This window comes from Calidris pugnax, unplaced genomic scaffold (assembly GCF_001431845.1).
Source record: "Calidris pugnax isolate Ruff unplaced genomic scaffold, ASM143184v1 scaffold470, whole genome shotgun sequence".
Lineage (NCBI taxonomy): Eukaryota > Metazoa > Chordata > Aves > Charadriiformes > Scolopacidae > Calidris > Calidris pugnax.
The window spans coordinates 172,894-189,271 of record NW_015092761.1 but is presented as its reverse complement, the minus strand read 5'-3'; the positions used below and the strand labels follow the sequence as shown (position 1 = coordinate 189,271).

Genomic DNA, 16,378 nt, shown 5'->3' with positions numbered 1-16,378 from the left:
GGGTTTAATATTTTTCCTAGAACTTTTTTTTTTTTTTTTTTTTTTTTTTTTTTTTGATTGATATTTCAAAAAAAAAAAAAAAAAAAAAAAAAAAAAAAGAAAGAAAACAAAAAGAAAACAAAGCTATAAACACCAAACTGAAAAACCAACTCCTCAAGGTGCGAGACAGCACAGTGCTGTCCTGCCTACAGGGCTCGCGTGTGTCCTCGGCAGAAGGCACAACAGTGTCCCTGGAGGACTGGTGCTCCCGGGGAATGCCAGGGACCGAGGACACCAAACCAGCAGCAAGAAGGGGGTCTGTCCGCTTGTTGCTGATCATATTTATCTACCCACCTGAAACACAGTTCCCGCTGACAGAAGTACGTCAGGCACTGCTCACAACTGGTTTTCCACCTCCTACAGCAGGGTTCTCGCTCACCATTTCCCTTTAGCCCCTGCTCATTCCCTCTTTCCCCAGTGATCCACCAGCAGGGCCTGGAGCACTGGTTTCCCCAGCTCTCTGCTAGCTGCCCAAACGGGTGGCTGAAACAGAAAATTCTGCTCAATGAACCACAAGGAATCAACTTGAGAGAGGGTACTTAATTGTTTGAAGAATGGCTCTGATGATTTGCAATAAAGCCAGCTTGCAAAAAATCCCAGGACTTCCCTTCAGAAGTCATACAGGGAATCGGAAGGACAAAGAAATTTGCCTCTTGGCTGAGCTTAATAAGCCAATGTGTCATTTTGGTGGGCTTTTGTGGGCTATCAGGCATCCAGGTGAGAATGGAGAGATTACAGACGTGTTAAATTTCTGCTCTGAGGGCTATCTGACCCTTGGCAGCCTATTTCAGCTGCCAGGATGCCAGCAGAGAAAATCTGTGAAAGCCAAAGACATGAACATCTGTTTTAAAGCTACGGATGGGAGAGTAAGCACTGACTACAAGGCAAAATGATGTGAAAGGTCCACTGTGCTCTGAACAAGAAATGGCTCCACCGGCTTCTCTGGTAAGAACAGGGGTCTTCTATGGACACCTCATAGGCTTAATATCCTGCTGGACTTTATTTATCTCTGGACAGTGCCTTCGGCAGCTCCTCCAATTAGCCATTTGATCTTGAAATTGCTTCTGATTTTCTTAGGACAAGTTTAGATTAGAAGAAGTGGAAGACCACCTGTAACCTGGTCAAAACACTGCTAGACTAAAGAGAGAACAAGAAACCAGCAACAGTATCTGAGAAGATTAGTTGGAACTGGAGACTAGGCTGGAAAATATTGGAGGGTGGAACTAAAGCAGCTGGGCTGATTTCTATCATAGATACCAGAAGATATAGAAAATTCTGGTCTATGGCCGAGAATCACTACGTCCTCTGGGGTGGGGGAAAACCGAACACAAGGATCGTGGACAAAAATGCCCTCTCCTCAGCTGGCCGACGACCCTGGGTGCGACTATTTCTGACAGAAAAACAATTCCATTAAAAAGAGGTGCAAGATGTTTCCACTGGGCCACGGCAAGAAGCCTGAAGGTCAATCAAAGCACAAGCCACTCTGCTCGTCTCTTGATGGTGTGTTTTTCAGGCAGTTGCTCTGGCTGAAAATAAACTGGCAGAAGCTGGTAACAGCAGATCCCAACTGCTGGAGTCGCTCCCCACTGCGGGGCAGGGGCTGCACGGGAGGGCTCGGGACACCATCACTGGCCCCCAGCTCCTGACATGCACGGGCACCACCTAACAGATTGGCTATTTTAAATATTTGCTTTTTTTATTTTGCGAACTCTTCAAAGAAGAAACTTTCCTAGCCTTCAAGGGGTCTTTTTAAGTACCCTGGCTAATGAAACCAGGTATTACATACACTATTTAAGTAAAAAGCAGAGCATCCTGCTCCAACAGGGAGAACGCTCCCCAGCTTTCATTCCAGTTTCAACTTCTTTTCCTTTATGTATTTTTATACCAGTTTGGAAAACCCAAGTATGCCAAAGATCTTGTAAAGCACCTTTTTTGTGTGAGCTATCACCAGTGCCAGAGGGAAACCTCAGGACAGAAAGAAACCCCCCAGCTGCTGGGTGAGCTTCCCATGAAAACCATTTCACCCAAATAAAATGGGGCTTCTCTACGGTTCCTCTGATGTACCACAGACAGTCCCGTTTCTTGAATTTGTGGTACTCTCAAGAAACAAGATGCACAACCCCCAGAGCACCTGGGACAACAGCACGTGTTGTGGTGATGCTGGAGGGCACAGACAAAAGGGGGCTGGAGAACTACACACACGGTGGAGCCTCTGTGGTGAAACCAGGAGCCATGGCCACAGAGCTGATCTCGGGGAGGAGCAGGGCTCTCCACTGAGTGAAGCAGCCAGGGACATTCTGAACTGCCACGGACCGGGCAAAAACAGACTAAAGAGAACACAAGAAACTGGAAGCAAAGTTGAAGGACTCTGGGTGGAACTGGAAGCCGGTCCAGGAGATACCATAGAGAGCTGGTGCTGGTGCTGCAGGCAAACGCTGGCCAGGACAGGGACTTTTTCAAGGAAAACAAGGAGCCCAGAAGAGAAACCTGTCAAGGAGGTGAGGAATTAATGTACAAACTGGCCTTGCAATTGTGAATTTGCACAGAGCTGGCACTGGACAAAATTGGGCTGTTCTCTTTCCCACCTGGAAGAGTCTTGACCTCATATACCAATAAACTCTCAAGAAAATGAATAGGGTTTTATTCAGCAAGAGGAAGACCACAATGTCAGTGACTCACAGCACAGGGACTTGGCATCTCTAGGAAGATCTAAGAGAGGAAAAGACCTAATGAACAAGAGGACTGTCTTTTACTAAGATTTGGAAAAACACAATACAACATTTTCCAGGGGCAAAAATGAGAAAAATTTGAATACAAATCCTCTGAGTTGGATTCCTCCTTCCTTTATCCTTTCCCCATCTTCCTCATGGCTCTAGGAAGAGCTGTCTACAGCAGGAAGGGTAAAGGATGCAAAAGCATCACACCAAAGACTACAACTGTCTGCCTCCGAAACCAGCAACCGCTGCAGCCTGTTCCAGAACAGGCTTGTAATGTCTTTTTGTGATTTAAATTCATAGAGGCACAGAATGACCAAGGCTGAAGGAGAGGGAGAAGCAGGACTGGGGACAGGAGCTCATCATCTCAGCCTCTCCCCAGCGATGCTCTGCCAGCCAAAGCTTTGCTGCAGTGGTTTCACACCAGCGACACGCCGAGGCTCATTTTCCTCCTTCAGGCTCATTTTTCTCCTCTGCCGCCAACGCTGGAGCCCAGATGAGAGCTTTGAGTCCCCCCGGGGCCTGGCAGCCCTGCCACAAGCAGCCAGACCCTCACTGCAGGTGCCAGGGATGCTGCCAGGATGATGGCTGATGAAGCCAAATTGCGTAAAACAGAAAAAATGAAAGAAAATGGTGCCCACCGCCTGAGATCTCTAGTTATTTGGGGGTATTTCAGCACTCGGGGATGATTTTGCTGCAGAGGTAAGGAACAAAGGCAGGAGGAGCAGCAAAAGGGCTGTGCTTGGGGAGCGCCCGGGGCAGCGGGAGCTGGTGTGTTCTGCAGTGCTGGGGCCACACACACCCAGCGGGGAGAAGTGAGGGGCTACACTGAACCCCACTTCAGGGACCCTTGTGCAAAGGCACGACAAGCTTGGAAAAGCCGGAGGAAGGCACTGGAGACAGGATTTGAGGGTACACTCTGGCAGCTGCACCTGCGTGGGCTGAGGTGAGCAGGATGAGTGCCCAGAGGCACCACGGCACAGCAGGAGCTGAGATCAGCCAGAGGAGGCTCCAGCACCAAGAAAAGAGCAATGTTTCCCCAGCTCTTCCCAACCTCACCGCAGCACCCCTGTACAACACAGAGGGCTTGACTCTGCCCAGGGCAGAAGGGGCTGTCAAACCACAAGGGGTGCAGCCTGGTATCGGTAGCTGCAAACAGGACCTGGTCCTTCCAGAAGCAGGGCAGGAAGACACCTGACTGCATGGGACACTTGCAGCAGGGGGAGTCTGGGTGTCAGTGAGGGATGGAGAAGCAGCTGTGGGAGGCCCCCGTACCAACTTTCTCTGCATCTAATTAGCAGCTTCTGTAGCCATCCCTGTGTTTCACTCATTAATACAGAAGAGCCAACAACTTTTGGCCTGTGTCCACCATAAAGCTATTTCCTACTGCTGAATGTCCTTCCAAGGATGATGTCCCTGCTGCACTGATGTTGCTCTTGGGGAGGCACAGGAGAGGGAGACAGCAAATATTCCACCAAATAACCAGAGACACTAGCTTCGCAATCCAGCTGGTTGCAGGGCAGTGTCCCTGATGCCCTGCACACAGTATGGTGTAACGCCACAGACCTGCAAGTAGATGTCATTAAGATCATAGCCAAGACCTCAAATCACTAGACTGGCACGTTTTCTTCTCAATCCACCATCCTTCTAAACCTTCTTAATCTTCTCTTACAGAAGGGCATTATGCTGAAGGAGAAGAAAACAAGTTAAGATCCTCCCTGTAGAGCAAGAGAGACCACAGAAAGCAGCTGGTTTCCCTGAATGCAGGTGGGGAGCTGGCACTCCAGAAGCTAGGACACCACACAGGCTTGAAGGAGACAGAAAGAGCAGGAGGTGGACAGCCCCAAACATGGGTAGCCCATAGGGCAGCTTTAGATAGAGCGGGAGCAGGGAGATTAATGCACAATCTCGATTGGCTCAAAAGCAACAGTAATCTGAGAAAGAAAAGGCTGAGTAGTTCAGGATGAACTAGTCACTGGTCCAAGCTCAGCGCTGTCCTGAAACCTCATCTCAAATAACTGAACCATCCATAGCTGCTGCTGCCTTGGAGACCCCACTGTTTCACTCCCAGGTCTTCCTTTGTTCAGTTTCATGGTGTACGCCCACTGGAAGTAGCCCCTTGCTACTAACATTTTAGAAATTATGTGGTTGTCCAGATCCTTCAAGCTTCCTTCTCCTGCAGGCCTAGCCAGGCCCACCCAAGGGGAGTGGGTTCAGAGAAAAGAAGGTGGCACCATCCCAGCCTACAACTTTGACGTTTCAAACCCACCGGGTTTTATTGGTTTAAAAGTAAGGCCCCGAGCCCCGTTTTCCCCTGGGGCTCAGACCACCTCTCTTCCCTTGGGAAAGCCCACTCAACATGCTGTACAACGTCATCTCCAACTGTGTGCTTCAAGAGCACAGCATCAGTGCCTTCTGCCTCCTAGACAGGAGCTCGACCTGCATCACAGACCCTCAACGCTTATGAGATTATCCTACCATGCTGAACACTCCCTGTGGAAACACAGTCAAGGGAATTGCCTTGTTACAAATGCAACAAGGGAATTTCTGTGCCAGCAGACGTGTCTCCTCCTCCATGACCTCATCTCGTCCAACAAAATGCTCTTCTCGGCACAGCCATACCCACTGCTGAGCTTCAGAAAACAAAGCCACTCAGCTATAAGTGTGCCTTTTTCTTACCCATTGTTGTCATGATTATTGTAGCAAAACTATAGTTACCCGGGTCACACACCCCGGGTTTGAGAAGCTGGGGTGCGCAGGCATCATTTCACTACATCAGCAGTTTTCAACCTGTCATCTGCAAACTCCATCTACAAGTTCCACCCAAGGCAACTACGAGAATCAAGCCTTTAGCTACAGGCAGCCTCTACTGGAGACTTCTAGGGATTCAAGAACAGGTTCAGACACCACTGCATGGTGATCCAAAACACCCAGAGACCTGGCCAGTGACCCTGCTGCTGTGAAGAAGTCAATAGTTACTGGAGAAAAATCAAAGGATGATGGTTACTCCAGCAACCTGACACATTAGAGACAAGTATGAATTATATTTACAGCAGCTAGAGGTGGGGCTGAGACGTCTGCCTGGCATGTGAGACCAGCAGGAGTGAATGCTTCCAGACCAGATGAGGGAATGTTCCAAAGAAGACAGAGAGAGCTGGAAACAAGAGCAACACACACTCCTACATGGCTCACTTCTACTCTTTCATGAGAGCCATGGGAGCAACTTACAGTTGATACCATCAATGGAGTTCAGAGACTGATGCCATCAGTTACCAGCCACAGCAAGCAGAGGAAAGGCCGAGAGAGAGAGTGGCTGCTGCCCATCTCACCCAGCTCCACGGACAAGCAGCTCCTCACAGACGCTCCGCGAGCAGCACTGCTGCAGCAATACAAAGATTGCTTCACGTTGCCCAGCAGGGAAAGGAGGTTGCATATTGTTTCTGGTTTTAAGGTGATTTTTTGGGTAGCATAAGATAGAAAATGGACAGTCCAGAAAACCGCTACACTCTCCATCTCCAGAGCAGGTCCGGCACAGTAAGCACAAAGCAAAGACATTCTGTCCTACAATGAGCAAGATCAAAGCACTCCCTAGATGTCCATTCCCACGTCTCCTAGTGAGGCTGCACCATGTCACACACCTACATAAAGAGCATATTTTAAGTCACTACCTTATTTCACAGAAGACACCAAGGAGCTATTAGATGTCACCTCATGCCTACCACCAACCTAGGCTGTATCTGAACCAGTGACCCAGAGGTGAGAGGCCCGTGCCCCATTATCAGTCTCCAGAGAAATGCGATCCCGTCAAAACAGTAGGTGCCTGACAGGCATGTTCAAAGGGCACAAGCAATTATGAGAGCTTCACAAATCACTTCACAACATGCCCATTATACAACGCATTTTCAGCAAATAGCAGCCTTTACACTGGAAATAAACAGAAAAGAACAGTAGATGGGTGCTAGATGGAAGAATATTAATTCTCCATCACATTTCATTCCTAATGGACTGAAGTACAAATGTAAGTATGGGCATCACCTACTTTAACTGCCATAATTTGCCCACTTGGTTTGTGGACCATTTTGTTGACAGAACCATAAGCGCCTCGTCCAATTTCTCCAAGGTCTTTCAAGTCCTCTGCTGTAAAATCCCAATGTTGTTCAGGGGAAATCTTCAATTTTCCTGATGATTCAATGCTGTGTGTTCTCAGTCTCTCTCTGTCAAAAATATTGGGAAGCAATTTTTCCACATTTTAAATAGTCTGTAAATTTCTCTTTTCAGCACTTGATTAAACATTAGAAGAGAGGGGTTCACAAAGGCTATAGCAACAGTCTAACTCCACGAAGGATTTTGGTTGGGGAGGGGGGTGCAGGGTGAGGGACAATGTTAAATCAAAAATGACATACACTTGCCCACAGCTTCAATTAAAGGTAAGTTTCTCCAGCTGGGGCATAAAATTCAATGTGTCTCATACAGTAGAGTCATTCTAATCACTTATTTACACAGTTCTTTCTATTTTGCATAAAATACATCAGGCTTCAAGCAGGATCCGGTAACATGCAGAACCAAAGAGTCCAAAGTCCTCGCCCCAGCCCCATCTCCCCAAAGCTTCTGCTGCTCTACACCACCACGGGCCCAGCAACTTGCTCCCTGCAGCTGGGTTTCCATGCAACACGGGCAAGATCTTCTGTGGGAATCAAGGGGACCTTAGAAAGAGTTTGCTCTTAATGGAAAACTGCAATTAATTTAAAAAACAAAAAACATTTTAGGTAATAATTTCATTTATTCAAAAACAAATAAAGGGCCAATAATTTGTATTTAGAAAAACCAAGACAAGTTGTTTATGACACCAGAAAACACAAACTGACTGTCCAAGTGTCTCTTTACCAAGCACTTTAATTAATGTCCTCAGGCAAACACTGCTGGTGCTGAAGCCACCAGGGTTTGCGCGGGTAAGGAGCAGACCCAGAACAGTTCAACTGCTGTTTTCAGGTGCCCACAATTACTCATTCAAATGCAGCAATGCTATCACTGAATTAGTAGGAAATGCAAAAGTATTTTCAACACTTTTCTTCTTAAAATGCTGTGCAAATTTTCAGCTTTTCATCAATTAATTAGCTGATTGATTCACATTTCTTGGGTTGTAAAGCAAGTCAAAAGCCTGAGTTTCCCACTTTCAAGTAGCATTAGCAGCATTAAGGACAGTTCCCACAGCGGGGCACACCCACCTCACACAGATATTAAAGCCCATGGGTACTTGTGAGCACCTTGTGTCCGAGGGAGATTCTGTCAAACTCATCCCTTGGACTCTGATCACTTCTCTTGAGCACCTGATCTAGGTCCCCACAAAGGAACAGAGCACACACCAAGTATCCAACCAAATCGTTAATGCTCATGGAGTTTATCAGCCAGAGGAACACAGAGGTTACGGCTGATTCCTCACTGATAAACCCAACCATTTGTCACCAGCAGCTGCAGACACCACCCCGTCGGGTGCAAAGGTAGACCCAACCATGACCTCCACCAGGCTTTATTTGGAACCCAGGTTTTACGAGGGCAATGAGGTCAGGTCCAAAGGTCAATTGACTGGAGCAGCTCTGGTTCAGATGGCTCCATCTGCTGCCCTTCAGCTTCTCTGCAATGCTTTGGTTTAGCATCTTCTGGGCTTTGAGCAGCTGCATGTGCTGAACCCTTGACCTGTTGGACAAAGAGCCTGGCTGAACACCTCCTCTCCTCACATCTGTGCCCCTGCCTGCCCTGGGCTTCCTTGCTCTCCAACCTCCCTACCTTGAAGCTTTTCATCTGCCACTCCCTGCAGTGCCCCTCCGCTGCCCTTAGAAAGAATTTGGGAAACCTACTGAGAGTGCTCCAATATGGCACAGACATGATGGACACCGCAGCCCACAGAGGCAGAGGTGGCACCCCTTCGTTAGCACTATTTACATATCTTCTAATAAAACACTGCATTGAGTGAAGTTCTCCATGGGATTTGCTTACTAAAAGCAAGGAATGAAAATATGATGACCAAAAAAAAAAAGAGAAGAAAAAAAAGAAAAGAAACGTGACCTCCAGAGTCGGCAGATGTTGTCGCAGGCAGCTTACGCTGGGAGCTGCACGAATCACTGTCTCACTGCTCAACCATCCGATTTTGTCAGCCCCACAAAAACAGTTCTTTTGATGGAAGAAAGTGGGTAACAAGTGTCATGCTGAGGAGGCACCAGCAAATAGGCATTTCCTGCCTTCCCCTTGCCAGCTGCAGGCAGGAAGAAGCATGACCATTGAGAGCTATATCTTCTTCAAAAAGGCAGGAAGAAAAAGGAAGAGAGGTGCTACCAGGAGGGTGAGATGTGAGATCTGACTGTCAGCAAACCCTTTCCACCTTATTTAAAAATAAATAAATAAATAAATCAGATCGAAGTTCTCATAAGAATCAAAAAATTTAAATGTTGACGTGGTTTATTCAAATAAAGCGATTAAACCCATCTCCACTCTTCTCTTTTTCTGCCCAGGAAACTTTGCGTTTCTTACCCTATATCAGAAGAGAAGGCAAATTTGAATTCATTATTTCCTTGTTACACAAGAAGCCTGTCTCTCCCCAGCTGTAGCATGAAAGCAGATCTGTGCCATTGTCCCCGCAGCTGCGGGACGGGCGGCCGCAGCAGACGGGAAGAAGATGGGAGGCAGGAAATTCCCCCTGCGCGGGGCTGCAAGGAGCACCCCGGGGTTGGGATCGGGATGCACCATCCCCATCCACAACACCTCACCTCTTGGAGTGTAGCTTATTTGCCATTATGCATTTATTGTGCCACCTGCCTTGTGTTGCAATCCAGTTCCTGCTTATCTTTTTTCAAATATCCAGGGAAATGGTCAAATAACCAAATGACAAATTTGACAGAGTGACAGACACTTTAATATAGATTTTGCTGTTTAGCTAATTTGTCACATGGAAACAATGCAGTTTTCCTTTAAGCAGCATGGCCTTTCTTAAGAGTGGGTAACTGAAACACAATGGTTACTTTTAGCATCAAAAAACTACACTTTATTTCAGGAATTTTTCAGTGTAAATCAAAATCCCAAGAGATTCCCAGGCCATGAAAGCAGCTCAAAAAATGCAAATATAGAACATAGACTCTCTGCATTGATATCGAATAGGAATTTTCTGATGCAAAACTGAGTGAGGCAGTAAGAACAAGTAAATAATCAATGCAATACATCTATTACTAGATTTGCACTGCTGCAGATACACGAGGACATAAATCCACAGAGTAGACATGCCCCCGAAATACCAAAAACCCTGCCCTGCCTCCTAGTGCACTGGATACTACAACAGCTCGGTTCAGCCAACAGAAGGGTAACCACACAGAACAGTGTCTAATGAAGGTAAAAAGCAATTAATGCCCCGTCCCTGCTTCTGCAACCTATCGGGTTTTGGTCCCTGTGTTTAGTGCTCGTTAGCGTTTGCACAGATGTGGTCAGACACATGCCTCCTCTTGCCATTTCGGTTTTAAACTGTGCAATCCAAATCTCTCTAAGGCCAGGAATGTTCGGCAAAAATGGCCGTATCCTCTCCAAATAATCAGGATGTCTACAATGGACTTTTGGGGCGTAAGGTAAGATTTAAAAAATAAAATGAATAGCTAACGAGGGCGAGATACTCCTCAAACAGTTAAAAGCAGGATTTTCAAATGCGCCTATGGACTATACTCCTGTTGACTTGTCCAGGACTACTTGAGCTTCCAACTCCTCATCTTGCTTTTGAAAAGTTTTAAAAGCCAAAAAAAAAAAAGAAAAAAGAAAAGGCTCAGGAGGCGGTTGCGATCGCTGCACTTGAAAGGCCCCAATGTATTGCTCTTACTGCAGATGGTTACTGCGCTCGTCACAGCAGTTATCCCAGGGATTAGGAGCACCAAGCAGGACAACAACTCCTCCAAACAGTTGCCCTTTGTCAGAAATGAAACCGTTTGCGGGTCCAGCTTGGCAGGAGGCAGGCAGCCGGCTGGCGCCAGGCACGGTGGCCGGGCCAAGGACAGGGTCAGACTCTGGGGACACAGGGTGGTCACTGCGAGCCCGGGGAGGCAGAGCCACCACAGAACCCCCCGGGAAGAACCACAGGCACTGGGAAGCTCCAGGATGGGCTGTGTTAGTTCCCCGAGCTCTGCTGTGAGCACTCAACTGCAGGGATGCAAAAACCTTCAAAACAAGCATTTCCTTGGCATGAAAAAGAAGGGCTGTGGGGAGAAGCAGAGAAAATTTGGTGGATTTTTGAAGCAAAATTGAAAGTTATCAGACATAAAGCAAGGCCAGAAAGATGCTTTAGGTAGCTACCTATCTCCTCTTCACTTTGTTAAGAGTTCTGCAGGACAAAAAGAAGCCCAAAAGTTGAGGTATTTGACATTATGGTTGGCATAAATAAAACAAATCTGCAGAGCCAAAAAGATCCAAGCAAACCAGCTGTGCTTCCCAAGCCTGCCCAGTGCTGGATTCTGCCAGGAAGTCTCTCACTGAGGCTCCTCTCTCCACTACAGTTAATGAGAATATAATCTACTTCTCCACAAGTTTGGTAAAAGCTGCTCAACACAACAGGACTTCAGATCTTTCAGATCCTCATTCCAGTCAAAGGAATGCTAAAACGTAAATCCTCAGAGAGAAGCTTCCATGCAAAATGTGGGGTTCAGTAACACTCTGCACTGTCCGTAATTGCGGGGTGAAAACACGGCTCCTGACTCTGGTAACAGCCTCCCCCCCGGCTTTCACACACCCCACAGAGGTTGCAAAGCTTCTGTCTCAACGTCTGTGGTACTTATAAAACCGTTTTCAGACCCTGCAGGCTAATGTCAATAAAAAAACAACCCTAGTTTAAATTTCACTAGAGAAAGTCTCCAAAAGAAGAAAACGTTGGAGCTCTCACAATCTACCAGATTTTCTTGAGAAGAAATTTCTGCTTCTAATAAGCTGATGAGCAACAGTGTTATTTCAAGAGGAGCAGAACTACATGGGTTTTGCTCTGACCCACATAAGCTGTCCTGAGGCTTAGTTATATTTGATAACAGATTCCTTGGCATGAAGAGGAGATACAGAAAACAGGTCAAAGGAAGGAAATGGTTTAGTTTTGTACGTCTTAGCTGCTCAGACTAAAAGCAAAAGCACACCTGCTCCCTTACACCATGACCAAGCAGCAAAAGTTATCCCCAGCATTGCTCGGGCTTCCTATATTCCTCCAAAACTTGAAAATAAAGATATTAACAAGTAGATTGCAGAGCCCCTTCCACAGCCCTCAGACTCAGTCCAGCACATGCTCACGGCTGCAAAGAGTCTCCCTGACTTCAATGGGGTTTGGCTGAGGCTTTTAAAATGTCAATATTTTGTATTAAGTTCCCCTGGTAAACTACTGAGTTATAATGGATTTTGATTAAACCTGCCCTTGACACAGAGGAAGCCTCTCAATTCATCGTGGTGAAGCCTGTACTGAATTTAACTGAGCACATTAATCTCAAACTCATTTTGATCTGGACACAAGCCAGACTGTAGCACACCCGCTGAACCCAGCACAGCTGGGTATTCAAAACTGACACTGGATTCAAGCATTTAGAATAATACCAGAAAAAAACAAAACAAACAAACAACAACAAAAAAAAGCTGAGCTAATTAATTTAAACAACCCTTCTGAGAATACTGACTCTTTTTGAAACATTAAGTCTCCTGAGCCACGGTCAGCACCCGAAAAAGAACAGGGAACAGAGACACGAGCACATCCATAAGAATCACCAAAAGGACCTGAACACATACTATAAATAGCTTGCAAAATGATCCTGAGGTGCAATATCATTATCATTACACAAAAATCACCCAATTGAATGACACTATTTCTGAGACAAATTCCATTACTTTAATAGATGCCATTTTTGCATGTATGGAAGATATTTGACAATGGCTAACAGACAGTTACGCTTACTGTAGCCTGCTGGAAAGTTTCTGGATGAGGTCCGCTTCTCTCCTTTTGAAACTGAACGGGACAATGTGATTACTACCCAGGGTTGCTTGTGTATCACTTCAGCCAGGAAAAGTTGTGAAAATGACAGGAAAACATGGTGCTGTTATCACATAACACAATAACGTATAACACAATACTCAGCTAATCACCTACCCATGGAGTGCTTAACATAAGAAATTAATAAACTATGTATTTTTCTTCCAAATTTTGCCTAGACAACCTCCCCTCATTGGGAGCAATGCAGCACCTGATGATTTGAACTGTATGTTAACATATGAAATCGTAAGCAATTTGTTTTCTTATAGCAATGGCAATTATTATTTCCAATTGTATTATTACTGTGATTAGAAACATGAATAATTGCACTCAACCTCCTAACCAAATGTCTGTGTGTTAGTTACATGCTGTTTCCTTGATGCACATTCACCATCACTGCATTTTTTTCTTGCAGTCTCTAAAGCAGAAATTATTAAAATTTTTAATTTTTTTTTTTTTTTAATTAAAAAAGTCTAGCTTCCATCCTGAATCCACCAATCTAGGACTGGTGGTCTCTCCCAGCTGGGCTTGTCATTCATCTCATCCTTTCTCCTCATGGGTAAGGTCACACAACCCGAACAACTATGTCCCTCCTTATTACCTTCAGAGACACACAAGTGACAGATAAACAGAAGGTTAATTAGCATTAGTAGTATTATGAGACTTCTCCAAGGACAGAACTCAGGTTCCAGATCTCCAAGTCCCTCAAGCTGTCCAGCTCTGGGAACCTCCCTTCCCAGTATGAGGCCCTGTGACCTCAGAAGGGTTTGAGTGGCTCAGGTGAGATGGGCTCCTGCTGAGCCCTGGGCAGGGGGCACATGGAAAGCGAGCTCTTGAGTACAGCTCTTCAGTACTGGCACAACCGACCAATGCAGCTCCCTACGAGCCACCAGCAATGCAAACTCATGGCTTTCCTCAGCTCCTTCTTGGAGAGAGGTAGATAATGAGGACTGTTACTTCAACGACATGAAACGTTTGTTTCAACTACTCTAACAAGTGATTTTTCTAATTTAAACCTCTTTATGTCATAAAATTTCAACCCTAGTCTGGGAAAGTGAAAAGCTCTCCAACTTCTCCTTGAGGATTTATTTTCTATTTAGGATTAAAAAAAACCCCTTTGGGCTGCATCACAGGGCTTAACCTGAAATTCGGTGCCAAAGATGTACCTGACAATATTTTTCTTTCTGTGGCGGACAAGGACAGATGGGAGACAAAAAAATCCCCTAACTGCAAGACAGGGATTGTTTTTTCAGAGTGATGCAGCTATCATAAATGTGGTGACTACAAGAGAGCTCATAACAAGACTAAATAGACCAAATGTGACCTCTATTTTAGAAGTGCCGTTCCTTCAAGACATCAGACTCCTACAGGCCAGTGAAAGTCACCACCTGTTGAAGGTCCCCATGCTCCATGGCCTAGCACTAGGGTGAGATTTGAATGTTGGCTCCCTCCAAGATGGCTGTCTGGGGCTGTCTTCTCTACTGACTCTCAGGAGCCAAGACATAATTTTCTGTAAGCTCTGTAAAGATGCTTGCAGAAAATTAAGGTTGCTATAAGGAGTAAGGCCAATGGTTCTAGAGAATCACCTTTCCCAACTCTCACTGGTATGAAATAGCCACCTACAACATCAGAGAGACAAACAAACCCAGCTGGATTCCAGAGAAGCCCCCACACTCCTCAGCTGCCTCCACTCTGCTGCAGCAAGAGATACTTGAAACAATCCCTTTCAACTGATCCTCACTTGTCTCTGCAAGGGCATCAGTTACAATGAGCATGAAGGACCATCCATCCATACTTCAAGCGTATTTTACGAAGGAGGGAATTAAGAGAGGCTCAAAGAGAAGACTGTTTAGGGTCGCCATAATCCACTTGTAGACTGGCTTGGCCATTTGCTCTCTCTTTTCTGAGGTTTCCCAACATGGAGAGACCTCCATGGTGGGAGAGAAGGAACATCTACCCAAATCCACCAAGATTAATCTAAGTCCTTTCCAGAAGTCAGTTCCACAAACAAGCAGAGTGGCAAAAGCAATTCAGCCCTGAAGGCCAACCCCCACCTCCATCACATCCATCCAATCCACCACAGTGTCCTTTCCGTGAACTCTTTGTACAGCTGCTGTTTTTCCCGGGTGCGTCCTGTTCATTCGGTCCAGATGTCCTCCGTGACACACTCTGGAAGTCACTCATTTATGCAAAGGACAAAAACAGAAGTTGCTGATGATGACCTGTGGGGTTGAAGTAGTCTCCGAATCTGCACCGTCCTCTCTTTAGTCTCCATTTCTTGATTTGTACAGAAGATAAGAGGGATAATCGATCCCCTTAGTTTTAACCCACAAAGCCGAAGAGCCATCTCACTTCTCTGTAGCCAGGGAAAAATGCACGGTATTTTACTACGAAGTGGTTATTAATGTCTGAAGAGACAGAGGACGTACTTGCTCTGAAGAAACACGGTGTGACCCTGAGTACGCAGAACGGCAACAAGCAAAGCTTATTCCTACAGCCAGCAACGGCAGTTGTTTACTGAGGTTTCCTGCAGGAATATGGTTTGTGAGGTCCGTATCTGGAAACACAGGGTTCAAGTCCAACTTAAATCACAAATATGAACACAGGTGGTCCATACACAAAATCCTTTTTGACATTTCTGTATGTCACACAACCAGCAAAAAAAAAGTATGTCTGTGACTGACTATCTCAAATTAATTGGAGTCCAACAGTGACAGCCACTCAGGGTCAGAAACCAGATACAGCATCTGCACAACGCAGCACTGAGTTCCCCTGGACACAGGCACTAAGCTCAAATCAACGAGTGATGCCCTACTTAGTTATTTGTAAATGACTATTGAACAATATATTTATCCAAAAAATGGATAGAGACAAAACCTGTGTGTCCAAGACGTTACATTATTATAATCTCCTTCATCTCATTTCCCTCTCCAAACACCAGCAGGTTTTGCATATTAAGCTAGCAGCTACTGGATTTGCCCAAGAGGGAGGAGATGTGGAGATACAGGCTCTCTTCAATTTCAGGACTTCATCTGTGTTCCAGGACACTGGACCCTGAGACACACAGGATGGGACACCTATTGCCCTGTTGACCTTGGACCAGGTTCCCAGCTCAAAAAGACAGAGTTATGGGTCTAGAAGAAAAGAAGCTGAAGGAGAAAGGCCAAGAGGGCAGTCCAGCTTCTGAGATGTTCTCTAAAGATGAGCAACAGCATCTCCTGCTCCCTGAATATATCTGAAATCAGTACGGTCTGACAGGTTTTCAGAACACGCCTGACAAAGCGGTGTGTTCAGATATGGGGATGCCCAATCTGCCCTCTGATTTCAGGCAGGACAGCAGCGATAAGCTCAGCTCGACAGGTCCTGGGGGCACCAGGGACACAGATAACACACAGGTGCCATCGGGCATTTTTGATCAAAAAGCTCAAGTCTCAAAGATGGCTCATCACAGGAGGGAGGACAGGAGAATTTTGGGAACTACCAGCTCCCATTCTGGATCTCACCTGTACTTCTCAATCAGAAAAAGTTACTACTGCATGTAGATAATCAGACCGTTTGAAGGCTCAGAGATGGCAACATGTTAGATTTTCTCTATGAAGTA

General features: G+C 46.0%; 1 protein-coding gene across 1 annotated transcript in view; it reads right to left on the bottom strand.

Annotated features, from left to right (window-relative positions):
- Window positions 1–16,378, bottom strand: part of MAP2K4 (mitogen-activated protein kinase kinase 4) — a 92,051-nt gene that overhangs the window by 39,751 nt on the left and 35,922 nt on the right. The window contains exon 3 of the mRNA XM_014962667.1: window positions 6,793–6,967. Coding sequence (XP_014818153.1) covers window positions 6,793–6,967 — 175 coding nt within the window. The remainder of the gene's footprint in view (window positions 1–6,792; window positions 6,968–16,378) is intronic.